At 40.3% G+C, this 27518-nt stretch overlaps 1 protein-coding gene and 1 pseudogene across 5 annotated transcripts in view; one reads left to right on the top strand and one right to left on the bottom strand.

Moving 5' to 3' along the window:
- FAM184A (family with sequence similarity 184 member A) overlaps nucleotides 1-27518 on the bottom strand; it is a 119460-nt gene that overhangs the window by 55466 nt on the left and 36476 nt on the right. For all 5 annotated transcript variants that reach the window (XR_003428885.1, XM_027087688.1, XM_027087669.1 and 2 more), the window contains exons 2-5: nucleotides 7155-8009; nucleotides 6321-6456; nucleotides 4712-4893; nucleotides 367-564 (exon numbers count right to left, since the gene is read on the bottom strand). Coding sequence is in view for 4 of the 5 variants with exons in the window: in XM_027087688.1 (XP_026943489.1) it covers nucleotides 367-564; nucleotides 4712-4893; nucleotides 6321-6456; nucleotides 7155-8009 (1371 nt within the window). In the remaining variant the exon portion in view is untranslated. The remainder of the gene's footprint in view (nucleotides 1-366; nucleotides 565-4711; nucleotides 4894-6320; nucleotides 6457-7154; nucleotides 8010-27518) is intronic.
- LOC113609954 (spindlin-1 pseudogene) lies at nucleotides 19229-20274 on the top strand (annotated as a pseudogene).

Genomic DNA, 27518 nt, shown 5'->3' with positions numbered 1-27518 from the left:
ATATAATTACTGTCTGCCATGTATTACTATTAGCGAGCTGATTACTTCTTTGAGGGCAAAACCAAAACAAAACAGATCATTTTCCCAGGGAAGGAAACTGTCTACAGGAGAATAAGTGCTTCAACTAGTGAGGCTTCCTGAGGAGGACACCAATGTTGCTGTCTCAAGATCAAGCAAGTGTTTCTATTACGGCTTACACCAAGTAGAAATGCCTCATATCAATTTAATAAACTACATCCCCTATAAAAACTTTTATGTATGTTACTCTTTGAACCGAGATTTACAGAGTGATTACAAGACAGCAGCTAGATCATTATAGAAAGCCCACCAATTTACAATGCAATGCTTAGCTGAATTTTTACTCACCATTTGCAGTTTTTTCTTATCCCTAATCGCATTACTGTGGACAGCCTCAATTGCCATATGGTGCTTCCAAGCTAATTCTTCCAAAGTCTTAGAATGGGCCTCATTTAACTGGGCCACCTCTCCTTCCAGTCTATTTTGCAGGTTGTTTAGCTCCATCTCATAATATTCTTGCTGAGTTTTCTTTGCCTCATTTACTTTCTAAAATTGAACAAAAATAAAGATCAATAATTGGCATCTGCTTTTTTCATTACTGCTATTAGTATTTTGAATACCCAGTAAATAAACTTGGATGAACTGAGTGCTACAGGATTTAGATATGGTACATGAGAATACACCATTGGGTGTTCTCAGAAAATGACAGGCTGGCACAGGCAAAATGAGTAATTTTAAAGCAAATGATAAAATACACTATTATTAGGTTAGAACCAAGTGCGAGTTAGCACATCTGCAGGCTTAAGAGAAAAAGGCTTCCTATATGTCAAAGTTGTACACAAAATGGCTTACCAATTTACCCACTCAAATGATACTATTCAATACAATTTTATTGTGTGCCAATTATATGCCTTTTAAGCATGAACAGTCTAATGATGAAAAAAGTCAAAAGAGTGTGGCAGTATAATTTTTTAAGTTCTTTGAAAGGAGCATGCGTCGTATGTTGTGAGAGTATACAGGAAAGGAACCTAATCTGGATGGGGTGGGAAACAATGTGATGTGTGTGAGAGACAAAGAAAGAGAGAGAGAGAGAGACAGAGACAGAGTGAGATTGATCGATCAGGGAAGGCTTTCCAGAAGAGAAAACATCTGAGCTGATGATGACACATTCTCTCATTTAATTCTCACAAGCCCACCAGGAAACAAGAGATGAGAAAATTTCAAACCTAGATCTGATGTCAAAAGCCTGCATTCATGACCATTTCCAGCATTTTGAAAGCTGAGAAGCAGTTTACCAGGCGGTGAAGTTAGCGAGATGGAAACCCATGCAGCTGAGCAGTGTGGCTAGAACACAGGATCCAAGGCTGGGAGTGGAGAGGGATGAGGCTCCAAAGCAGGCAGGGTCAAATGATGACCAAGGGTCTTTTATGCTAAGGCCTCTGGATTCTATTCTGATGGCAATGAGAAATCACTGAAACTGACATTTAAAAAAATTTTTTTTAAAATTTTTAGTTATTTATTTTTATTTACTTTTTTTTTTTGCAGTACGCGGGCCTCTCACTTGTGGCCTCTCCCGTTGCGGAGCACAGGCTCCAGACGTGCAGGCCCAGCAGCCATGGCTCATGGGCCCAGCCACTCCGCGGCATGTGGGATCTTCCTGGACCGGGGCACGAACCCGCGTCCCCTGCATCGGCAGGCGGACTCTCAACCACTGCGCCACCAGGGAAGCCCAAGTTACTTATTTTTAATGTTTGTTGTTTAAGCCACCCAGGCTGTGGCGTTTTGTTATAGCAGCCCCAGCAAACCAAGACAACTTGTCAAGGGGAGGAAGTAGAAAGGAAACAAAGACAGGAAGAACTTTGGGAAGTATCTGAATTTCGGAAGCAGAAGGAGGAAGGGGAGCCGGTGAAGGAGGCACATGAGCCACTGGGAAGGAGGAGAGCGTCACAGAGACAAAGGGTGGGCAGGGGGCGGCTAAGAGCTGTGAGTGCTGCTGAGAAAATGCGTACAGCTTTTGGGTGTGCTGGTTGTGTTCCCACTGATGCCTTAGGACCCAGTACAACAGAGCAGGAGAGGGGAAGCCAGGCCGAAAGGAGGAAATGGAGGTACTGGATGAAGGCTACTCTTTGAAGAACTTATATGGTGTTACGAAAGAGGAAGACGAGAAAGTAAAACTTCAAGAAAATGAGGTTGAAAGATGTTTTAAATCTCTTTAGGGGCTGGAGCAGATCCCCCCGACCTGGATGCTCTGTAAGACTCTCGGAAGACAGACACACCTCCTCTGTATCATTAATTCCTCCTGGATGGGCAGAGCGATCCTGCTGTCTGGCCTCTACAGCACCTGCCCGCCTGGCTCAGTCTGCAGGTCCCTAGAACTACCCAGGTGGAAATAAAAGGTCCTCACGTCATAGGAGGCAGCACACTGCAGAGGTGGAGAACATGGGTTTTGGAGTCTCACAGACCTGGGTTCAAGTTCCAGCTCTGCCACTTATTAGCCATGTGACTGGGGGTACCACGCGTGCATAACGTCTATAAGCCTCAGTTTCTCCATCTGTGAAATGGGAACGATAAGGAAGAACCTATTTTACAGGGTTGCTGAAGATGAGATAATGTGCCCCCAAATGTTTAGCAATATACCCAGCCTACTGTAAATATTTTATAGTTGTTAGCAATTATTTTACATAATAAAGAGATTATCATTATTCCCAAGGCCCAATGAGGGGGGAAAGCCCTAGGGAAGATTCTTGAATGTAAGGCACTGGACTTTCTTTCCTTTCAAAGCCAGAAGGTGTAGACAGAGGAAACAGAAACTCCCAGCTTCTTCTTTCTTGCCTGGGCCAGACTGGGTGTCAGCTCTTCCCTTCAAGCCTCCCCTACAGGGATGGGGGTACTGGGGGCTCAGGGCTCAGAGCAGTGTTCTAGAACTGGATCCCAATCCCTCTGCTAGCTCTCCCTGACTTGGGGTCACCAGAAACCAGAGCCCCTACTTGAATACAACACTTCTAAGGTTCTTTTACCAACATCACCCCCAGGTCTTTTTGTTTCCCAGCTCAGACATGAAGTTCCCCTCATCATAGATCATAGCTTTTACCTATAAAACTGTACCAGTCAGGGCTCAACCAGAGAAGCAGGAAGGAGAAAGAAGGGGAGGGGTGCTGAGGAAGAGAGAGGCCATCAGGAAGGGTGGGCAGGAACTCTTGGGCATGGGCTAAAGCTGCTGTCCACAGGCAGAATGTCTTCAGTGACTGACATTTTTAAAAAGACAATCATCTTGGCATTAGGCTAGTGAGCTGACGGAAGGCAAGGAGAGTGCAGAGCTGACATGACTTGGGAACCGATACGGGGATTAAGGAAAAAGTAATCCAGAATGACTCCCAGGTTTCTGATTTACTGAACTAGACAGACCGTAGTGCTACTGGTTGAAAAGAGGAGTAAAGGAAATATAGTATTTTGAGGGGAGAAAGTTCTAGGCAGGTTGATTTGACACATCTGTGAGAAACAGATATCTAGTGGGAGTTAGATACACAGGACTCAAGTTCAGGGAAAAGATCTGGCCTAGACGAATGGCTTTGGGAGATATCACTGACCACATGACAGCGGATGTTACTGGAATGGATGAGCTTGTGGAATGAGATGAGAATGCAGGAGGAACATTAAAGGTAAGGACACAGAAAAGACTCTAAAAAAGACTGATATATGTATATGTATAACAGATTCACTGTGTTGTACACCTGAAACTAACACAGCATTGTAAATCAACTATACCCCAATAAAAACTTTTTTAAAAAAATTAGATAAAAATTTAATTAAAAAATAAAAAATTAAATAAAAATTTAAAAAAAAAAAGGTAAGACCACAGAGAGAAGAGGGAAGCTCACAGACTCAGGGCCTGGGACTGCAGGGCCTGGGAGACAGGAGGAAAGTGTGAGAGAACCAAAGAGAGATGCTGTAAATCAGAGGAGTCAGTATCCCAGGAAGACAAGATCCCCCCAGTCCAGCAGCCAGGACGTCACTGGAGGCTGAGGCCAATGTCGAGCCTGTGGAGTGGTGGCAGGAGAAACCAGCCCACAAGAGGTAAGGAGTGAGTGGGAGGCGAACCAGGGCGAGGAGAACAGACACTTTTCAATACACTTGGCTGCTGAGAGAAGGAGGAAGAGTGTCCCAAACCCTCACCTGGTATTGTAGATATGTGAAAAACTGGAATAAATATTCAGCAATTACTCTACACATCATATGTCTTATGTATTTCATTTAGAAATTAAGTATGTTGGTATATGAGTTTTCAGGGCTTGATTTTGGTCATCCTTTTCAGTTTAGCAGACATTTCCTAGGTGTATACACAATAATACGTTTCATCAACAGAAAAATAAATACGATTAACCGTAATGTACATCCCACTGAAGTAAGAGTTCATTCAGCTTCTGGCTTGAAATAGGTTGAAATGTCCTAAGTTCTTACGTTATAAATTGTTATCAGCAATATTTTGAACATATACACAATATGGGATAGCCCAGCTTTATATCAATACCTTTTCTCCTCAAAATAAAAACAAAAAACTCCTAGAGTTAAGACATAGACTGTTACTATGAAATAGAAGTAAACACTCTAAATAAAATATGAAAAAGAGGAAAACTGAACTTTTCTTTCTTTTCTTTCATGGGGGGGGGGGGTGGAGTTCTCCATCATTCTTTACCTTCTCCAGTTCCAAAATCTGCTGCTTCTGCTCTTCATTCAGACTCTGGGTTTTGCTTTGCAAAAAAGCTCTTTCTTCTTCAAGCTGAGATAATCTCTCATTGGCCCTTGATTTTTCTGATTCTAGATCTTTAATTGTAACCTCCTGGGTCATTTGAGTTGCTTGAAGCATTCCAATATGACCTACCCCCCCAAAAGAAAGCCCCAATTTAAAATCTGTTACATTGTGGTATAAAACAGTTTATAGTTAATGACACAATGTACTTAATATGGAAGTAAAGTAAATGGTCTGCATGTACAAATAGTTCTTTGGTTTCCTCACTGTATGCAACAGAAATATTTACCATGGGAATACTTATTATCCAAGTAGAATTACTTAAACTAGAAAGCAGTCCATTTTCACATCGCTGATGTTGCTCCCTGCACCTAGGACCATTCCAATCATTTTTGAAGATTTCAAGCTCTACAGGTTGAGGTAGAAACCACTCCTCAGGGTACATATAAAAGTCCTGGGAGTAAAGCAAAGTAAGAGAAGATGCACTGAGTAGCACGATGGCACTAAAATGAGTAACTTATTCTTTTCTAATCTCTTTTTTTCCAAATTCTAACATAAAGAAGAAGAAATCTGTATGCAGCAAGGAAAGACGGCAGGCAGCTCTTTGGCTGAAACTAAATTTGTTGTAGACAACAGACCTGATAAAGAACTGAGGCAGAGCAAGAGACAGAGAAGGACAGCAAGGCTATGAAAACCTAAAATGACAACAGCAAAAAGACAAAAGTGTGCGGGGGTGGTATGAACAGAGACAGAGAGATGGAAAGTGAATATGAGAAAATATGCTCAGAAGGCATATGCGTTAGGACAGCGGTTCTCAAAGCGCCCTGGACCAGCAGCGCCTGGGAGCACCGGTCACAAGTGAAGCTCGCCCCAGACCCCTACTGCGTCAGAAACTCTGGGGCTGGGGCCTAGCGTCTGTGGTCGCACGAGCTGTCCAGGTGGTTTTCATACACGTTAAAGTCGAAAAGCTTCTGCTTCAGGGGGAGGGCAATCTGGGATTCACCAATGAGCCAGTCAATCACATGACATCCTCCCAGAACTCATTCAAGGGCCTCCCCTGGCTCACCAAACACCCCAGCGAAACGCCACTCCAGATCGATACAGGCCACCCCCCTCCTCTAGGGAGGGCTTCGAAGCGAGCAACGTCAGGCCGGGCGACCCAGCTTTAGTACGCAACATGATCCTCATTAATAAGCCAAATGAAATGAGGCTGTTGTAATTTAAATATAGTTCCGCTAATTTAAGTATTTTCAAATATTTATGTTTTAAAAGGACATGTTTTTAAAGGACAAAGCCTCTTAGAGTGTTTTTCTTTTAGTGACTGACTTATTGGTGCTAAAACCTATAATTCTTAATTTTTTTATAGGAATATATTCCTAAAAGTAAGTTATCATTTGCTTATCTTATGATTGATTAACAAGATAACAGAACCCTTTAACATGTTTAGAATCTAAATAATTTTAAAATATGAGAAGAAAAGGCTAATCTGTCTCGAATTAACATTTAAGTGTTGGTTTTAGCTGAGGAATACACCAAGAACTGCGGTCAGACATACTAGCTTTGAGGACAAGATCTGAAGCTTGCTGCTGTAAACGTTCTCTGGCTGCTGCTAGCTCACTTTCCACTTCCTTGTGCCTGCTTAATAAGGCCATTTCTCCCTCCTTGGCATCATCAAGCTGTTTTTGAAGAACCTAAGAAAAATCAGATAGCCATTATTAATATGCAAGGATGATGCTAAGCTAAAAAATTCATTTAAACTACGAGCAGCAACTTCCTCTTATTCAAAAGTCACACTTAACAATACCTAGTTTTGAATCTGTATCAGTGACACATAACTTGTTATCTTCATAAGTCATATGACCCAAACATGAAAGGCTATTCGACCCTTTTTAATATATTTAAATGCGCAGATATTAAAAACATACCTATGAAATTTTCTATGCCAAGAAACAAAGACTTGCCAGAGAGACTTTTTGGCTTTTTTTTTAGACTTGTGCCATACCCCTATTTATAAAGCAATCTTAATTTTTTGTTCAGTGTCTGGACATCAACTGATGTGCAGACCCCATCATTAATGGAGGAAAAGGAAAAAAACATAATTAAAGACCAATATTTTAAACTTCCCAAATCACTGGGAAAATATTAACATGTTATTAAAAAATCCTTTCATAAACAATCAATAAGGTTTCAAGCTTGTCTTTTTGGGCCTTTCATATCTGAAATTGTTGTAGGAAATAACACTACAGGGTAATAAAGATTACCTTTTCACTGATTTTGTCACAAAAGTAGAAAAAAAGCAAAATGGAAAAAAAAAAGTTAAAGTGGTCTAATCGAAAAGAAAAAAAGTGGAAAAAAAATCCATGTGTTGAATGTAATATTCTTTACTCACCTGAACACTGTTCTCTGCTGTAACAAGTGCTATCTGAAGCTTCTGGCATTTGTCATGAAGACTTCCAGCTTCATCCTGTACCATCTGTAACTCTGTCTTTAATTTTCCTATGGTTTTTCGTAAAATTGCTTCTTGTCCCTGAAATTCTTTTCTAAGATCTGCCTCCTTTTCTTTGCTAGCCTGGAGGCTTTCTGCTGTAAAAAGCTGTGACCTTTTCAAAGTATCCAGCTCATGTTCATAAAAGGACTGAGCTTTACGCAACTTGCCTTCATAATCCTCAATTAGCTTTTTCCGCTCGAGCCTTAGCTCCTCCAGTGTCTTGTTTAAGGCCTCCACCTCCACTCTGTGCAGCTCCTCCGCTTTCTCCTGTCCTTTACTAACGGAGGCACTGTGATCCTGCTGTGACTTCAGCAGCTCTTGGATCTCCCGTCTGTGAGCAGTTCGCAAATCTTCCAATGCCAACCGTTTGTCTTTTTCAAACTGTACTTGGACTTGTCCAAAACTCCGTAATCTTTCCTCAAATTTCCTTCTGATCTCTTCAACCTCTCTAGACATGGTTACTATGCGTTGGACATGCTGGGCTTCTGCACAAAGTTGCATGTCCTCAACTCTGTGCTTATAAGCCTCAAATTCTGTCAAAGCCTGCTGCTTCATTTTTATGTGATCTTCTAATGATGCTTCTAAAACTTGAATCTTTCTCTTAAGGTCTAACTCCTCTGATACTCTGCTTTTATACTGCAATATTTTTTCTCTTGTTTCTGCAAGAACTTGTTGGATTTCTTCTTCATGAGCATCTTTGAGGGCTTGAATTGCAGATTCGTGCTCATCATTTTTAGTGTTCAAAGCATATATTACCTGCATGGTTTTAAAGAAAAAGGGAGAAGAATTCAGTAAACCATGTTACTTTCTAATTGAAGTTAATTCTTTCATTTGGATTGACATTTTTTTCTATGCAGATAATATTGGCTATGGTAAATATTAAATACTAAAACTTCATGCACTGTTTTTGTACTCATAGATTTATTTAGCAAATTTACATAGCCCAATCTTAAAATCTGTACTTGAAGACTTTTTGAGTAGGTTTTTAAAGCATTCAAAATTAAGAATGTTTTCCTAGAAATGAAACAGTGAGGAGGAAAGAGACAAAGAAGGCTACCTGGTCTATGAGAATGGAGTTTTCCTACGGCCCAGTCTAGCTTCCTGGGGACTGTGGTGGGATCAGGAGAAAAGCCTCATGGTAAGTCTCTGCCCTGCACTGGAGGCCTAGAGATGAAGGAGGCTTTGCATGAGTGGAAGTTCTAGGCCCTACGTCTTCCCAAAGGCCTCTTTCAACTGCCTAAAGTCTGGTATATTTTAAATTTAGAAATTTCCTTTTCTAATTCCATTATGGTCTGTTTTTAGAGCTGATCCTTTTCACTCCCAAGTGGTCTCCTTACAAAATCCAATTAGTACTTTTGTGCTCACTTATCAAATGTTGTAGTTTTACTCATTGCCTAATTTTCCCTCTGCCTCCAAGCAAGCCAGATTCCTAGAGCCAGAGTGTTCTGAGTACAGGTCTTTATTTTCATTTTTGTCCTTGGGTTTTAATGATTCCATTGAGATTTCCCCACCTTAATTCCAATGACAACATACTCCTTTTATAGTAACACTCCCACTCTCATATGTTCCTTGATGTCCTCCACATAGCCCCGCGGTCCAACAGTAATATTCACAACTTAAGGCTTAGAGATGTGCCTACTTTCTTCTGAAGTAAACAAAAGTAAATATTATACACTCCAGCAAAAATCCAGAGGCTAAAAATCAGCGTCCTGGAACTTCGCTTATTTTAATATGATCTTACTTTGGCTTCAGAAATGAAGTCCAGCACCAAATACTACCTATCTATCATCTATCCATCTATCTATCTACCTACCTACCTATCTATCTATCTATCGTTGTGTTGGGTCTTCAGTGCTGCACGTGGGCTTTCTCTAGTTGTGGAGAGCGGGGGCTTCTCTTGTTGAGGAGCACAAGCTCAGTAGTTGTGGCTCACAGGCTCTAGAGCGCAGGCTCAGTAGTTGTGGCACACGGGCTTAGCTGCTCCCCGGCATGTGGGATCTTCCCGGACCAGGGCCTGAACCCGCGTCCCCTGAATTGGCAGGCGGATTCCCAACCACCGCGCCACCAGTGGAAGTCCCAGCACCAAATACTTTTGCAATTAAGATGAGGAAGTGTTGCCCTTTTTGTAGAGAACTTGTTTATGCAGACTAAGGCAACTGAGACAAACTACCTGGCTCTCCACAGATCCTGGTAACTCCAAATCCTGCTGCTAAATCTAGGCTGTCGCCTGCTAAGCCTGCAGCTACACTGGCAGAAGGCAGAATACACACTGGAGCTGCCCCACTGCAGGGGCTTCACTCCCTCCATACAGGGCTTTGTCTTCCACACCCAGTCCCCTGTCCATACACTCGGCTAGGTCTGCTGTATCTATTTTCTTCAGCGTAACTGAGATGTGGTCATACCAAAAGAAAAAAGGTTGAGAGATGGCAAGATTCTACCTGTCTTGCCACAACTACCCTTCTCCTACAAGGGCCACAGGAAAACATGTGCACAGAGGAAAATAAATACTTATTCACGGTGTCTCTCTCTTTTTTAATAAACCTAATTCCAAATTCCACGTTATGTCCCTAAATGGGCTGACACACATCCCCATGGAGGACTCCTTTTATTTACACTTTTAATCTTAAAGGTAGCCTGTAAACCAAGAAAGTTGGGTGGCTTCCTGTTCCCTTCCCTCAGGGTCATGCCTGTCTACCACACTGACGCCAGAAAAGACTGGAAGGGGCACTACGGAAAAAGACACCAACCAGCTGGAGAGAAGTCCATTTGCCAGAGTGCCTGGAACAGAGCTGGTCGAGCCCACAGGTTGCAGACCTTCCCAGAGCATGTCTGCATGCATTCCCTCTTCATCTTACTAATAAGCACGTGGAAGGAAAAGAGATAATCCCAAGAGATGGGATCCCCAAAGAAAATAAGTCACGCTGTTAGCACTTTGCTCCAGGAAATGATCATGAAAAGGACCAGTCCATGGTGGGATTCTGTATAACTGGTGATGAAAAGGGAGAGGGAAGCAACATGTGAGCCTCCCCTTGCCAACTATTTATTGAAATACTCTTCTCTTTTTTCTAATTTAATTTCCCTCAGTCTTCAAGAGTCAGCTCAAGTTCTGCCTCTTTTAATAAGCCTTCCAAAGCCACCTACATCCATGGGATTCTATCTTTTCTTTATATCCAACATCACCATTTCCTTACCACCACTCATTCCTGAAACTCAGCAAATGTTAGATTGGTTTAATTTGGGGTGTCCTGACAAGGCTGGAAAGCTGTGTGATGATGTTAGCCTAGAAAAGTAGCTGAAGGTACAGAAGCTCAGGAGCACACAAAAATGTGAATAAAAAGGTGAAATTAAAGGGGATCAAGGTTACGAATTAAAGCATTAAATTAAAACAGAATTTAAGTAAACAAAACATCTGATAAATAATAGGGAAATATTATGGTGAGAAGTTCTATTTCATTATATATTCTAATCCAGGGATCAGCAAACTAGAGCCTACAGGCCAAATATGGCTGCTGCTTGTCTTTGTAAATAAAGTTTTATTGGAGCACAGCTAGGTCCATTCCTTTATGTATTGCCTACAGATGCTTTCCCACTACAACAGCAGAGTTGAGTTGTGGAAAAGACCTTATTACCAACTCCTGTCCTAACCTATACATAGCTATCTTACCAGCCAAAACTGGCAGCCAAAAATAAAAAAGTCTGATTTTGCACTAGCTTTGTTAACTCTCTACTAAACAGTCTAGGCTTTGTACCACTACAACTCATACACTGACAACACCAATTATGTGATTCTGAAAGTATATTACATAAAATAAATACAGTATCATGCTGACCGTATATTTGTATCTTCCAGGAAAGCAACGTTAAAATAAATTTCTAAAACCTTAAAAAAGGAACAATAAAAAGATGGCAAGGACAATAACAAATTAGCAGTGCTCTTAGAAATGACCATATAAAATATACCACTAATTATATTATTTTTAAATGAGAATGCTATATATGAATTTTCAAGTACCTTAACTATACAAAGTATCTTCTAGCTATTCACTTTTCTACATAATTACAAAGGTAACCATTTGTTAGCATCTTTCTCTGATTAATTATTATTTCTCAGACAAAGGTAATATAGATGGTTCTATGTTCTTTGAACACATAGAAGATATATGACTTGAAGTAACAGAATGGACCCAAACTGAATTTTTGACCCTAGGTAAAATAATTTCTCCAAGCTTCAAGTTTCTCAATATTAAATGGAGATTGTATTTATTCTATCCTAGTGACACTGTTATAAGATCAACTTATCATTGACATTTTAAAATGATGTTATATAAATATTGTTAAAAATATAAAGCACTATAAGATACTAAGCCTTCCTTGTTAGTTGTATCATTTATTTATGGAGAGAACGAGACTAATTTTAAAAGAAACTTCAGTAACTGATCATAATCATCCAAAAACTTGGCTATGATTTTCCACATAGAAAAGGAAATTCTCTAATGTCTCTTTTCATAAACTATTTTAAAAGACATTAAGAGCCATTCGCAATTTTTCTGGAACTATGAACATTCATGGAATGGGACAGTACAATCATTTCAGCAATTTCATGCAATTTCACAGTTCCATTTTATGCCAGTGATGCATAATTTAACTATATAACCCATGATGAGTAAGCAATTGTGAGTAATTTTAATTTTTTCTATGAAGATTTTCAGGTACTCTTACCCACATATAAAGTGAGAACAATTCTAGATCCTAATTTTAAAAATGCTACTTAGGTAAAAAAAAAGTGTCTGAAATAGTTCTCACTGTTGACTGCTATGAACTGAACTGTGTCTCCCCCCAACCCCACAAAATTCATATGCTGAAGCCCTAACCCCCAACATGATGTTATATGGAGATAACAGGAGGTAATTAAGCTTAGACAGGTCATGAGAATGGGGTCCTCATGATAGGACTTAGTGCCTTTATAAGAAGAGACACCAGAGCTCTTGCTTCCTCTCTCTGTCTCCGCCATGTGAGGACACAGCAAGAAGTTCTACAGTATTCTGCTATGGTCGACAGAGCAAATACACTGGCAATATAAATGTTCCCACTAAAAGCTAACTCATTAGTAATAAAGCATGTTCATTGATAAGTATGTTATATTAGCTTAAAATATTTTAAGTGGACCTCAATTGTTGCATATTATACCAACAGGTTTAACCCTGCTAAGGTAAGGGAATCGTTGAATAAATGATGGTACATTCCCACAATGTAAAACCATGAAACCATTAAAAAGCACATCTCATTTAGGAGGATATTTCAAAGAAAAAGCTTGTAGTATAAGGCAAATACACATGCTACTATATACAATAAGATCCAATCGCATACAGAGAAAACAATGAATGTGCATGTGTGTGCAGATGCATATTTAAAGGTGTATTAAGAAATTAACCAAATTTTAACTGAGGATATTCAGTATTTCTAAGCCTTCTGTAATGAATGCATGTTACTACTATAATCAGAAAACAATAAACCATTTTCAAAGACTAACATTAACAGTGCTAAAAGAATGAATCAATACTCGAAATGCCTTAGCTGTAGAAAAACATGACAATGAAAATGAAAACAGAAAGTTAAAGGAACATTAATTCCAACAGATACCCTTCAAATTTCCTTAAAAATCACTGACTGAAATAAAACTGATTTATAAAAATCATCCTTAAACTTTTTCAAGAATACTGAACATTAATCATTACACTTATAAAAAAGAACATGTATTTTGGAAATGTAAAAAAAAATCTAATTACCTAGATAAAGTTTGATAGCTTACTAGCAAATCTTTAATGGTCAATTCCTACTTCATTCATTCTTCCCATCAACAAAAATTTACTGCACACCTGCTACATGCCAAGACCTATAATCGGCACAACGGTGAACTGGATGCATATGTGTGGTGTCTATTCTCTTGCAGCTTAGTGGAGACTAGCCTTAAAGAAATATTTACTCAATTTGTCAAAGTGAAATATTGATAAGTCTTACAAAGGAGGAGAAATACAAAATGAGTCTTTGCTGGGGTGGGAGTGAGGATGGTAATGTATGAGTTTTCCCTTATTCTGAGTAAAATGCTTCTTTATCTTAACCAGAATCTCTTTTTTAAAAAAATTTTACCGATGTATAGTTGATTTACAATGCTGTGTTAATTTCTGCTGTATAGCAAAGTGATTCAGTTATACATATATTCTTTTTCATATTCTTTTCCATTATGGTTTATCACAGGATATTTTAACCAGAATCTCTTTTAGTCAAAACGTTAAGGGGAAGGCTATAGAGATGGAATTACAGGCTGAAGGAACGGTATGAGCGACAGACACACCGATGGGTGAGCACAGGACTCTGTGAAAGGAAAGATGGGCTCTGGAGCTAGAAAAGTGGACATGGTCCACACTGCAGAGATACTCATAGCTGCTGAGCTGGACAAGATCAAGAGGGAGAAGCTACTGAGGAAGAATGAAGAAGACCGAGGACCAGGCCTTGGGTGGGTTTCCGCGGCGGGAGGAGGATGAGGACCCACAGACAGAGGCCACGTGCTGAGAGAGATGAGCAAGAGTGGAAGCAGGGAATCACAGTCCACGGTGTGAGGGACAGGCAGGGCGTCTTGTCAAAAGCTGCACAAAAGTCAAGAAAAAGGAACACTTAAAGCCCCTGCATTCACAATCTCAGAAATAATCTTTGAGGGAGCACATTCAGTAGAGTGGTGAGGGCAGAGCGAGTGGACAAGTGGATACTGAGTAAATGGAGGCGCTCAGATAGCAGAAAAAAAAACTCCAAGAAATAGTCGGTCAAAGGAAGGAAATACATAGGGACAACTAGGATGATGGCTTAGGGGGCAGCAGCGTCCATTCCAGGGAGAGTTGTTTTGTTTTTTTTTTTAAAGAGGAATTGAAAATGTATCCTAGGGAAGGGCTAATTGTTGCACCAAAGTCATGGAGAAAGTCTGAGGCTAGGATTGCCTGACACAGGCAGAGACTGGCACTGACTGACAGTAGGGAAAAACTCCTCCCGAGAGAGCAAGGTTAAAGAGGTGGAGAGGGAAGACGGGCAGCTCCCGTCTGACTGCTGCATGCTCCTCCGTAACAGGGAGATGAGATCACACTCTTAGAGCGCAGAAGCCATCAGCAGCTTCTCTCCACTGGCCACGGATGATGCTCTTCACCTTGGTGAGGCCAGCTTCAGTCAGTCTTCCCAGTATGTCTGTCTCACGACAGACTCAACCACTCAGCAACCATGAGCAGACCCTGTCATCACTGCTCCTCAGGGTGATGTTTTCCTCTATCTCTTGCTTATTCGAAAATTCTGGATATTTGTTCACTTTCCTTTTCTGATCAATGTCAGAGACAGTCAGACAGACCAACAGAAGAGAGAGAGAGAAAAACTCACCCTCAGAGTATATAAGTACTACATGAGGCACAAGACTACTTAACAAAGCAAAAAGGAGCAATCTCAGATTCGACAATTTTTTTTAAAGTTCTGGTACAATTAATCTATGATAAACAATATATAATGGAAAACAGCCTCTTCAATAAATGGTGTTGGGAAAACTGGACAGCTACATGCAAAAATAAATAATCAAACTGGACTACTTTCTCACACCATATACAAAAATAAACTCCAAGTGGATGTAAGACTTAAATGTAAGATGTGAAACCAATCACAAAACTCCTAGAATAAAATGTAGTTAGTGTGCTTTTTTTTTTTTTTTTTCCTTTTTGCGGTACACGGGCCTCTCACTGTTGTGGCCTCTCCCGTCGCGGAGCACTGGCTCCAGACGCGCAGGCTCAGCGGCCATGGCTCACGGGCCCAGCCACTCCACGGCATGTGGGATCTTCCCAGACCGGTGCACGAACCCGTGTCCCCTGCACCGGCAGGCGGACTCTCAGCCACTGCACCACCGGGGAAGCCCCAAGTTAGTATGCTTTTTGAGATCAGTTTTAACAATATTCTTTTTGGATAGTCTCCTCAGCCAAAGGAAATAAAAATGAAAACAAACAAATGGGACTACATCAAACTTAAAAGCTTTTTGCACGGTGAAGGAAACTCAACCAAACAAAAAGGCAGACTACTGAACGGGAGAAGATATTTGCAAACGATCTATCTGATAAGGGGTTAATATTCAAAATGTACAAATAACTCATACAACTCAACATCAAACAAACAACCCGATTAAAAAATGGAAAGAAGACTTGAATGGACATTTTTCCAAAGAAGACATACAGATGGCCAAGAGACGTAGAGAAGATACTCAACATCACTAATCATCAGGAAAAGGCAAATCAAAACCGCAGTGAGATATTACCTAACACCTGTCAGAATGGCTATTACCAAAAAGGCAACAAATAACAAGTGCTGATGAGAATGTGAAGAAAAAGGAACCCTTGTGCACTGTTGGTGGAAATGCAGATTGGTGCAGTCACTATGTACTGACGCACAATGAAAGCAGTAAGAAGGTTCCTCAAAGAATTAAAAATTGAACTACCATGCAATGCAGCGATTCTATTTCTGGGTATTTTTCCAAAGAAAACAAAAACACTGATTCAAAAAGATATATGCACCCCTATGTTCACTGCAGCATTGTTTACAACAGCCAAGATGCCACCTAAGCGCCCATCAATACGTGACTGGATAAAGAAGATGTGGTACACCCACATACCCATCCACTCAGCCCTAAAAAATGAAATTAAAAACAATTTTATTTTATATTGGAGTATAGTTAACAATGATGTGTTAGTTACAGGTGCACAGCAAAGTGATTCAGTTATACCCATACAAGTATCCATTCCTTTTCAAATTCTTTTCCCATTTATGTTATTACAGAATATTGAGCCAAGTTCCTTGTGCTATACAGTAGCGCCTTGTTGGTTATCTATTTTAAATATAATACTGTGTACATGTCAATCCCAAACTCCCAATCTATCCCTCCCCTCCCGCATTTTCCCCCTGGTAACCATAAGTTCGTTCTCTGTGTTTCTGTTTTGTAAATAAGTTCATTTGAAACTTATTTACAAAATGAAATCTTGCCATTTGAGACAACATGGATGGACCTAAAGAGTATCATACTAAATGAAATAAACCAGACAAAGACAAATACCATATCATTTCACACATGTAGAATCTAAAAAAACAAAACAAAGAACAAATAACAAAACAGAAACAGACTCACAGATACAGAGAACAAGCAAGTGGCTGCAGGGTGGGGCAGGGCCGGGGGTGGGGGTGGGGTGAGTGAAATAGGTAAGGGAGGTTAAGAGGTACAAACTCCCAGTTACAAAATAAACAAGTCGTGGGCATGAAATGTACATCATGGGGAATATAGAAAATATTGTAATAACTTTGTATTATGTCAGATGGTAACAGACATCATTTTGTAACATAGAAATACCGAATCACTATATTGTGCACCTGGAACTAATGCAGTGTTGTAGGTCAGTTATACTTCAATTAAAAAAACAGATCTCATACATTTTAAACAAAGGAAGAACTTCCCTGGTGGCGCAGTGGTTAAGACTCTGCGCTCCCAATGTAAGGGGCCCGGGATTCATTCCCTGGTCAGGGAACTAGATCACACATGCCACAACTAACAGTTCGCATGCCACAACTAAGGAGACCATGAGCCACAACTAAGGAGACCATGAGCTGCAACTAAGACCTGGCGTGACCAAATAAATAAATATTTTTAAAAAAGCAGCCCTAAACACAGGAAGAATATGTTTCTATAATTCTGTTTTTATTATTAAGCACTCAGATACAATTAGCAAAAGGTTACTTGGTCCTTAAGCCACCAAAGTTAAAGAATATTGAAAAGAGTCTCTCAAACTTCTCAAAAACAGTGGGTTATTGACCTCTGCCATATAGGGTCTGTTCTATCTGTTCTAGAGCAATAACACAGACCAGAGAACTCTGCACCTCAATTTACATTCAATGGCACTCCCAGACCAGCTTTACAAGTAAATGTTTCACAAATTATTAAATATAACTGATGAGCTCTAAGTAGCTAACTTAGAGAATCTAATGTTTCTATAAAATGGTTCACTTTTTGGAACCTATTATTAGCATCCTTAAGGGCATGTTAATCAAATGCATTTAAAATGTGTTTTAGAGGTGATGAAATTGCACAAATCCATCCATATTTCACTATTCTACTGATGATCAATAATAGCATATATTTATGCTACCTAGGTTATAGGATTAATCATTGCAATGTAAGAAAAGTTTACAGAACTGAATTCAAGAACTAGCCTCAAGCAGCTCCATGCTAGCAAAATGAGGTGGAAAAAAGGAAAAAAATAAAATGAGGTCACAAATGACCATTCATCCTGAAGAAAAAAAACAAGAAGCAAAACCCATAGAACATCATTTAGTGTAAAATAAGTGTCTGAAAGAAAAAAATCCCAAACTCATACAGCACTAAGCATGTGCATGCGTGCACGCGCGCACGCATGCGCACACACACACACACACACACACACACTTTTTTCTGAACCATCTGAAGATAAGTTCCAGGTACTTGTCACCCCTAAATACTTTAGTATGTATTTCCTAAGATCAAAGACAATAGCACTATTATACCCAAGAAGTTCAGCCTAATGGAATATTAACTAATATACAGACTATATTCAGGTTTACCAAATTATTCCAATAATAAAATTTATAGCAGCTTTTCTCTATCAGTGCAGATCCAATCAAGGATCCCACACTGTACTGAGTCTTCAGTCTCCTTTAATCTGAACATTGACATTTTTGAAGAGACCAGGCTGGCTGTCTTGTAGAATACATATGATACAGACTCATAGAATTATGTCAAGTTCCTCTTTGTGGAAATTTTATGTTGTGCTTTCTCAATCCACCCTATTGGTGATTAGAGTACTTAATACCACATTATGAGGGCACATTTATCAGTCTTCTTTTCAACTATTACTCTTTCCCAACCTTCTTCCAACCCACTGTTCTTTTTTCATGATGTCCTTCCTACTCAGTTTAAAGAAACGAGAAAAAAATGACGAAACGAATTTAATTTTGTTTAAAAAGGTTTAGTCCCTATGAAAACCCATCCTACCTATACGTGACAAGCCCTCCAAAGGGGCTGCCTGAATAGTAAGAGCTCCCCCTGTGGGCTACCTGTCCAAAGGCCAAGCATGAACTGCTCGTAACTCTGAGGGGATTTTTTAAAGAGGCTGAGAGAACGGTGAAGAAACAAGGCAACTGGCAGGCTAGGTATTTACAGAGAATTTTAACAGTCTTTTGGAATATGATATGAGATGTAAACCTTTTAACCCATATGCTCACAAAATATTAAGCCACATATTCATTTGCCATTATTAACTATGGAACTGGACCTACCAGGAAGATTCACAGAATATGTGTAGTTCAAGGTGAGTGGAAGGGGAACAGATGCTACCCATATACAGTAGTTTACTCCTAGCAATGAATTACTTCCACGTTTTTCTTTTCTTGGTCCAGTTTCTTTCGTTATAAGTTAGAAAAAAAAGTTTTTTAAACAAAGTCTGTTCTTCATTCATTATGTAATCAAATTAATTCCAACAACAGACTTATGTCCAAATAAAACATTTACGAACCAGTTAACAAAATAAAAAGCTCATCTGGATTTATTTAAGCCAAAGGCACTATAAAACTCTAAATTAAAAAGACCTTTGGGTAGTACGGCCCGGCCGCCCGGCCATCGGAGGGCGCAGGGCGCATGTGCTGTGCGGCCGGGGGCGGGGCAGCGCCGTCTGGCTCGGTCGGGCAGGGGCCGGAGCTCGGTGCGGAACCGCAGGGCCAGCGGGCTGCCGACGGTGGCCTAGGTGGCCGGCCGAGTACTTAGGATTTCACGTATTTTTGCTGAACTTACACACACACACACACACACACACACACACACACACAAAGACGCTTGGGATGATGGATTAAGAAAAACATTGAAATTCTGTGAAAAGTTTCAAATTGGAGCATACTGGATTTTCATCCTAGTCCAGCAGCTCTGCTGCTCACTTAAATACAGATGAATGAAGACCCCATTCGGGAAGACACCTGGCCAGCGGTCCAGAGCTGATGCAGGCCATGCTGGTGTATCTGCAAGCATGATGAAGAAACAAACATCCCACAAAAAACACCGGACCAGTGTGCGGCCGAGCAAACCTGTTTCCCAGCCCCGGAGGAACATCGTAGGCTGCAGGATTCAGCATGGGTGGAAAGAGGGGAATGGCCCCATCACCCAGTGGAAAGGAACCGTTCTGGACCAGGTACCTGTAAATCCTCTGTATCTTATAAAATACGATGGATTTGACTGTATTTATGGACTAGAACTTAATAAAGATGAAAGAGTTTCTGCGCTTGAAGTCCTCCCTAATAGAGTTGCAACATCTCGAATCAGTGATGCACACCTAGCCGACACGATGATTGGCAAAGCAGTGGAGCACATGTTTGAGACGGAGGATGGCTCTAAAGACGAGTGGAGGGGAATGGTCTTAGCACGAGCTAATGAACACATGGTTTTACATCACCTATGAAAAAGATCCTGTCTTGTACATGTACCAGCTCTTCGATGATTATAAAGAAGGTGACCTTCGCATTATGCCCGATTCTAATGATTCACCTCCAGCAGAAAGGGAACCGGGAGAAGTTGTGGACAGCCTGGTAGGCAAACAAGTGGAATATGCCAAAGAAGATGACGCCAGAAGGACTGGCGTGGTCATTCATCACGTAGAAGCCAAACCATCTATTTCATCAAGTTTGATGATGATTTCCATATTTATGTCTACGATTTGGTGAAAACATCCTAGATGTCATCACGAACTTTGCCAAATTTGTGGAACTATTAAATGTATAATTTGTAGACATAAAGACTTGATTGCTTTCCAGTTTAATGAAAGCTTAAATGTCCCTGTGAACCCACAATCTCTGCCAGCAGAACTGGTTTTGTTCTGAATAGTACAGATTTAGGTGAACACAAAGCATTTTGCGTAAGGAACTCCTTCCTCTTAAAAGAAGTCTATCCGTTTGGAAGGGACTTACAGGCAAGTCCGGTAAAAGGTAAGCTAGTATCACAGTCATTTAAAACTGCAGTAGATCTTATCCACTTTCCCCTTCATGCTTAACACTCTTATTCTGCTGCCACAATGCAAGCATAGTTTGGTATTTTTGTTATTGCTTTTTTTGAGGTATATATGTATCTATATCTACCTACCTATCTATATCTGTGTGTATACATACATAATGTATATGTACATACAAACAGATCTGTGTGTACACACACACGCACTGCACAGGCAGTCCTTTCTTTGTGGGTTGGAGTGGGGCTTACATAATTTTCTCCAGTTTAACAGGAGTGCTGACCCAAGCCGTTTGTATTCAGCGTATTTAGTGCATTACTGCTGTTTATTCAAAATTAAATTTGGGCACAGGAAGCGCATCGGGACATTCAGCTTGTTTTGAAAGTCAAGTTCAGAGCACCATTTCAGTCCGGAGGCTTTAAAGTGTAAATTCAAATATGAATCACCTGGGGACATTTAATTACCCACATTAGAATTTTACAAAACAGTTAGAAATCTGGGTAAAAGGCTGCCTTTAATTCTAAGCTTTGTACATTATTTGTTTACATTTTTTTTATCATAAATACTTCTTTTTAAGCAAAGCCCAGGTACTTGGTCCACACAGTGTAATGCAGGTGTATTTTGGATGGCACATTTGGTCCATTATTTGTACAAATTAGTAATCTGGATTTTAGCACATGGATTTAAAAGGCAACAGTGTATCAGTGGTTTCTGTGTATTTGGTAAGTTCCTGGAAGAACACAGTGCTTTTATATTAGAAATGTAAGTTTAAGAATGGCGGTGTTGCCTTTTAACAAGTTCTCTGGGATACCTTTATTTTTATTACTATTATTACTGATATATGATTATGGTCAGAAGGCTTTTCCCCTCAAAGAATGACTAGACAAATAACAGCTTGAATTCCTGACACCTCTTGTGGTGCTGTATGTTCTTGCTCATGGCGTGCTGCCGATGTGGATTCATTCCATTTGGTGGGTCCTACCACATCAGGGTCAGTCACCTGCACTGGCTTGTGGGTGCGACTGACAGCAGCCCTTAGCCATTGAATCCTTTCCTGCAAGTTGTCCTTAACTAAAATAGAACTGCAAAAGTGGTTCGTTTAGAAGCAAAACGTCAGTCTATCCCTTTGTTTTGGATGGTCCCTGGCAGTTTGAAAGCTAGGAGAAAGATGGTTTGTGAAACCAGTCTTGTGGAGATTGAAAATCTTACCTAAGATTTGGGCAGAAAGCTTAAATGCATATGAATCTCAGTCAAACACCAGGTCTGTGTGACGTCCGTCATGGCTGTTCTTGATGTTAAGAGATTCTGTAGTTTCAAGGCCGCGCTATGCGAGGTTTGTGTGATGCCCATTTTCGCCTTCAGGAAGGCTGTGCCTTGTTGTGCTGGTGGGTGGTAACCTCGCGCACCATGTAAATACAGCACCCCACTTCTCTCCAGCATGCCCAGTGCCTCACCGAGGGCAGCCAGGGGTGAGCTTCTCCATGCAGTGGGTACCCAGGTCTTAGATGTTCCCCCTGTGCTTGAAACAAGTGTCATGCTACAGATCTGTCATCTGTTCTCCCGGTGGCTCTTGTAAGAGTTCCTGCATGTGAACCTCAAGGCTGAGCCGAGCTCCCCGTGCCCAAGTGGACATGTGTGGCCCAGAGAGGGAGTTGTCCAGCGTGCACTGCGTGAACAGGACACAGTGACTTCAGACTGAAAAACAAAGTCCTTTGGAGGTATCCTGAGGGTTGGGTCAGTTGAAACATTTCTGGCATTACTTAATGACTTGCATTGTGGTTTTTCTGCAAGTGCCTTTAGCAACTTTTAATACCGCGTGATCTCTCTAAATGAATGTGATGTGTGATTTACTATCATCACTATTTTAATCATTGTTCCATTTATTGCCTTTAGGGTTGAAGGAGGGGGAAGGGTTTTTTGTTGTCGTTTTTCCTTTTTTTTTTCCCATTCTTTTTTCTTTTGGTGGCTTAAACCACACTTCCTGATGCCATGACTAACTCTGCTCCCCGGCCGCGTATTTCAGCCTTCGTCTAGGCTCATGTTTCAGATCTGCATGCATTGCTTCCATTTTCCTGGTATTGGAATGTTGGTTCCTTGTTCTAGGAATACAACATTAATTTCTAAAATTATCATGGGACTTGTGACAACACAAGACATGAAACTCTGTATAATATGTATTGGCCTTTCTCATTGACCTGCTATAGTATTATTGTGTCGTGTGTGTATGCATGTGTGATGTCTGGCTGCCATGTAAAGCTTCAAAGGAAAACCTTAAAAGCAGACCATCCTTTTTTGCGTGCTCTATTCTAAGTGGAATGTTCAATGTAACTAACTAAAATTGCATGTTAAATATATTTAGGTTTTTTGTTTTCTTTGTTTTTATTTGGTTTCAGTTTCTGTATATTTGCTTAACTGTGCGTTTTAGTGGTTGTAGGATAAAGATGCACTGGTGAAGCAAATGTAGTGCCAACAGAAGGTGATTTTCCAGTTGTGTATGTCCTGCAGCATTTGAAGGGACTGTGCATTCTTAAAACAATCACAGTTGCTTCTAAACCAGATTTCATTTCTATTATTGTTTTACGTGCCAAACCCCAAAAGGCATTGGTCTTGAATCTCTGAAAGCTGTGGACCCATTAGAAGACTGTTTTGATTGTCACAAATTGTAGTGCCTGAAAACATTCTTCAAGCTGACTGTCTTAAAAAAAAAAAAAAAGAAAGAAAGTTCTCCAAAGACAAGACAGGAATTATTGTAACAGAAAATAATTACGGTCGAAATGTCTGTGGTTCCTTGGAAATGCTGTGCTTTTTGTATTTTCCATCATTAGTGCAGTTTGAACGAATGTGTATAGTTCAGAGGTCTTCGTGTTCGCATTTTAAAATTAGGTAAATGACCTCATCTTTCAAGCTTGAATTCATTTTTAATTTTATTTTATACAATGTGTAGACAGTTCCCTGTTCTCTGCATTTGGAAGTATAAACAATATAAATCTGTTAATGCTGTAAGTAATTTTTATAATTATGATGTAACTCTATCCTATCCTTAAAACATTTAAAACAAACCCTTTATGTGCAAAAATAAATAAATAAAAATTTAAAAAAATAAATAAAAAGACCTTTGAAATCCAATTGCTTTGGGAAAGAATTACCTTTAAAGATATGTTTGTTCTATGCATTTCTATAATGATTGTTAGAAGAATCTTTTTAAAAATATAAAGTCTACTAACATTGGAGGTATTTTCCTTGATGGTAATAGAGAATACACCTGTTTTTCCAAGAAAAATTTAACTTGACTTTTGAAATAGCAAACAGAAGTCTTATTATAAGGCTTATTATTTAAGGTCCATGCAATGGGATCTGTGCTACCAAACCTTAACCAAAAAAAAAACAACAAAAAAATCAATCAACAAATTTTGAGTGAATGCCTTACTATGTTCTCAGCACTTTTTTAATATGCATTATGATAACGAAAAGTATACATGTTCGTACTTAATCTTACTTAAATAGAACCGCTTAACACACACACAAACTTAACGGCAGACAATTTTAGATAATACACGTAAAGTGTCAAGCTGTTGAGTACAGAATACTGTATATATAGCATGAGAGGTTTTCAGTAGAGGAACTGGATGAAGACTGCAGTAAACAGAAAGGCTTGAAAGGACAAAGGCCGGTGGAGAGATCTGTGAAGAAAGCAACCTGAGTTAAGGCACAAGACAGGAATGGTTTTGGCGGGTGGCTGGTATGGTCAGATAATCCTGAACAGAGAGATGCGTGAGTGTCAGGGAAAGCCAGATAGAGTCAAAAAGTTCCTGGTGATGCGTTTTGTCCCTGCAATTTAACTGGGAAATGAGTCTCTCTAAGAATTTTAGAGATTTAGAACCTATACATATTTTTCGGTCTGTATGCTCACAGTGGTGCTGGACAATGATTCTAAGACATACATTTCTTTTCCCCAACATTTAAACATCTCATAAGTTGAGAAGAATCTTATAATCAACTGTGTATCACAGATGGACAGCATTTTTTCCCTCTAAGTGGTACATAAAACAATGATGCATCTTAATCAACCACCACCACGAATCAAGAGTGCTATGAAGTCATCAGAACAAACGAATGAGTAAAGGCTTTTATGTTTAAAGTAGAACATAATCAATTCTCAATTCTACAAAAAATTGTCTGAACCTCTTGCTCACAAGGAACAGAAGAAACCTGAGGGTCTACAGTAGGAAGGCGCAGGAACAAGTCTAAATTGACTTTCTTAACACAGAAAGTGAAGATGAGTCCAAGCCAGAGAGACCAGAGGATATAAGGCAAATGCAGAAATAGTTATTCGTCAGAGTACAAGCTGTAAAACCTAAATGCTGAGAGAGAGAAATGCCATTGAAAAGCAAGTTGAATTGTCCAGCAGAGTGCTAGAAAACACGGGGTAAAACCAGGGGCTGATGATAAAGAGGTTGTTTCCAAGTTTGTCAAGAGCAGTTAAGCCCTCAGGTCATCACTTGTACCTAGCAGACAGTTAACCCTCCTCTACGCTGGTAAAAAAACAGAAGAGAAGTGAATGGGGAAGATGAGCTAGAGCAGTTCCAGCCTGGGGAACCAGAGGAGGGCAGGTGATAAGGCATGAAACTAAGAGCAGAGAATTCAGTGAGAGCCATGGACTGGGAGACGATATTTACAAAAGACATCTGATAAAGAATTGCTATCCAAAATATACAAAGAACTCTTAAAACTCAACAATAAGAAAATGAATAACCTGATTAAAAAATGGGCAAAAGATCTGGACACCTCACCAAAGAAGATATACAGTAGTAAATAAGCATATAAAAAGATGCTCAACATCACATGTCATTAGGGAATTGAAAATTAAACAGTGAGTTACCACTATACGCCGGTTAGAATGGCCACACTCCAGAACACGGGCAACATCAAATCCTGATGAAGAAGTGGAGCAACAGGAACGCTCATTCACTGCTGGCAGGAATGCCTTTCAAAGGGGCTGCACCATTTTGCAGTTGAGCAGTTTCTGACAAAACTAAATGCTCTCTTACCATATGATCTGGCAACCTTGCTATTTGGTGTTTACCCAAATAAGTTGAAAACTTATGTCCACATAAAAACTAGCACATGTATGTTTTATAGGAGCTTTATTCATAATTGCCCAAACTTGGAAGCAACCAAGTTATCCTTCAGTAAATGAATGGATAAGTAAACTGTGGTATCTCCAGACAATGGGATATTATTCAGCACTAAAAGGAAATGAGCTATCAAACGATGAAAAGACGTGGAAGAAATTTAAATGCATATTATTAAGTAAAAGAAGCCAATTGAAAAGGATACATACTGTATGTATATGACATTCTGGAAAAGACAAAGCTATGGAGACAGTAAAAAGATCAGTGGTTGCCAAAAAGGAGGGAGGGATGAAAAGGCAGGGCACAGAGGATCTTTAAGTCGGTGAAAGTGTTCTGTATGATACTATAATAGTAGACACATGTCATTACACAGTTGTCAAAATCTATAGAATATACAGCACTAAGAGTGAACCTTAATGTAAACTATGTATTTGGGGTGTTTATGTGTCAATGTAGGCTCATCAGTTAACAAATGTATCCATCTAGCGCAGGATGTTGACAGTGGGGAAGGCTGTGTCCATTAGGGGAGAAGGGTATGTGGGAATTCTGTACTTTGTGCTCAATTTTTCTGTGACTCTAAAATTGCTCTAAAATATAGCCTATTAATAAAAACTGCAGCCTGTACAGTGAGTCCCCATTCCCCTTCCCTCCCTAGATGCCAAATGCCAGGAGTCAGGCTTATAACAGGCCCCTGGCAGCAGACTAAAGAACCCTCTGGAGGAAGTGAACCACTCAAAGCAAAAAACCTAATCATAACGACATTTGGGTGTGTGTGCTCAATTAAAAAAATCATCTGAGGGGCTTCCAGTTTCTATGCAGGATGTAGAAAGATGGAAAGAGCAATGCTCCTCAGTAACAACTAAAAATACCGAACAACCTACAAAATCATAAGTTTTCTTGAACCTATCAAAGAGCTGAAATCACAACACTCCTCCTGGCTTTAAATCTAAGACAAGCCTCCCAGGACACACAGGACACAAACTTACGGCAGAGCACAGACGTAAGATGAGGCTCTCATACAAGTGAGTAAGAAGAATGCAGCTAAAATTTATAACAAGCTGTTAAGAGTAGAGCATGGGCTTACCTAAACCACTCCACAACATCGCTGCCTCAGCATGCATTTTGTGTGGCCAATCGGCCTGCAGGGCCTTGAACTGATACAATCCTCTCCATCTAGCATGCATGCCCAAGAAAACAGCCCACGGGCTCATAAGTAAATGGAAGTTCCTGATGTGACTCCCCCAGCTGCCCTGGTGATTGTCAGTCTCCCCCAACTCCCAGGGTCTTCCTCTTGTGCCCCTTGGATAAAAACAGGCCCCTGAGAAGCTTACCAACCACCTCCCCCTCCTTTTTGGTTTGAATTGACCAATCTGGCCTTAGCCTGGGACCCCCCCAAAGTACTCCCCCTGGATCCACCCCGATCGCTGCCTACACCCTGCCTTAACCTCTCTCATGGCCCCTTAAGGTGTGCCGTGTACCTCCTCCAGGACCTGTAAAGTAATCAATTCGATTTCAATTCTCTTGTGGTCTTTTATTGAACCATCCATCAAAAATGTTAACAAATGTTAATTTAACAAAGTTAAATTAACAAATTTAACAAAGTTACAAATGTTAATTTAACAAAGTTACAATGGGCAAGTGTGAGACCACAGAACCCACGAATGCCACAGGCACACGGGACTGCGCACACTCACAAGCTCTCATCCATGACCTCAGTGGGTGACCACAAGAAAGACTGGGGACAGGGCAGAAAACAAGAGAAAGCCTTCCTCCACGCAACAGGCCAGCCAGCCTCAGCTGAAAAAGCACAAAACCCCACCCAGATCCTTATCATCTAAGGAACAAGAGCCGTAAGCTACCCAGGTAAGAGCAACAAACCTTGTTTCCCCATTGGCCCTACCTCCCCCCTCCCCCCAGGGCACAGGTGATAACCAACCGAGTCTGGGGAAAGAGAAAAAGAGTAAAACCTTTTGGGCAAGGGTGAAAATGAAAACAAAACATATCAAAACTTCTGAGACGCAGCTGAAATGGATTGGCAAACTGTAGCT

The sequence above is a fragment of the Aethalodelphis obliquidens genome, unplaced genomic scaffold (assembly GCF_003676395.1).
Source record: "Aethalodelphis obliquidens isolate GAN/ISIS:26980383/991018 unplaced genomic scaffold, ASM367639v1 scaffold3, whole genome shotgun sequence".
NCBI classification, from domain to species: domain Eukaryota; kingdom Metazoa; phylum Chordata; class Mammalia; order Artiodactyla; family Delphinidae; genus Aethalodelphis; species Aethalodelphis obliquidens.
This window is presented reverse-complemented; position numbering and strand designations above follow the sequence as displayed.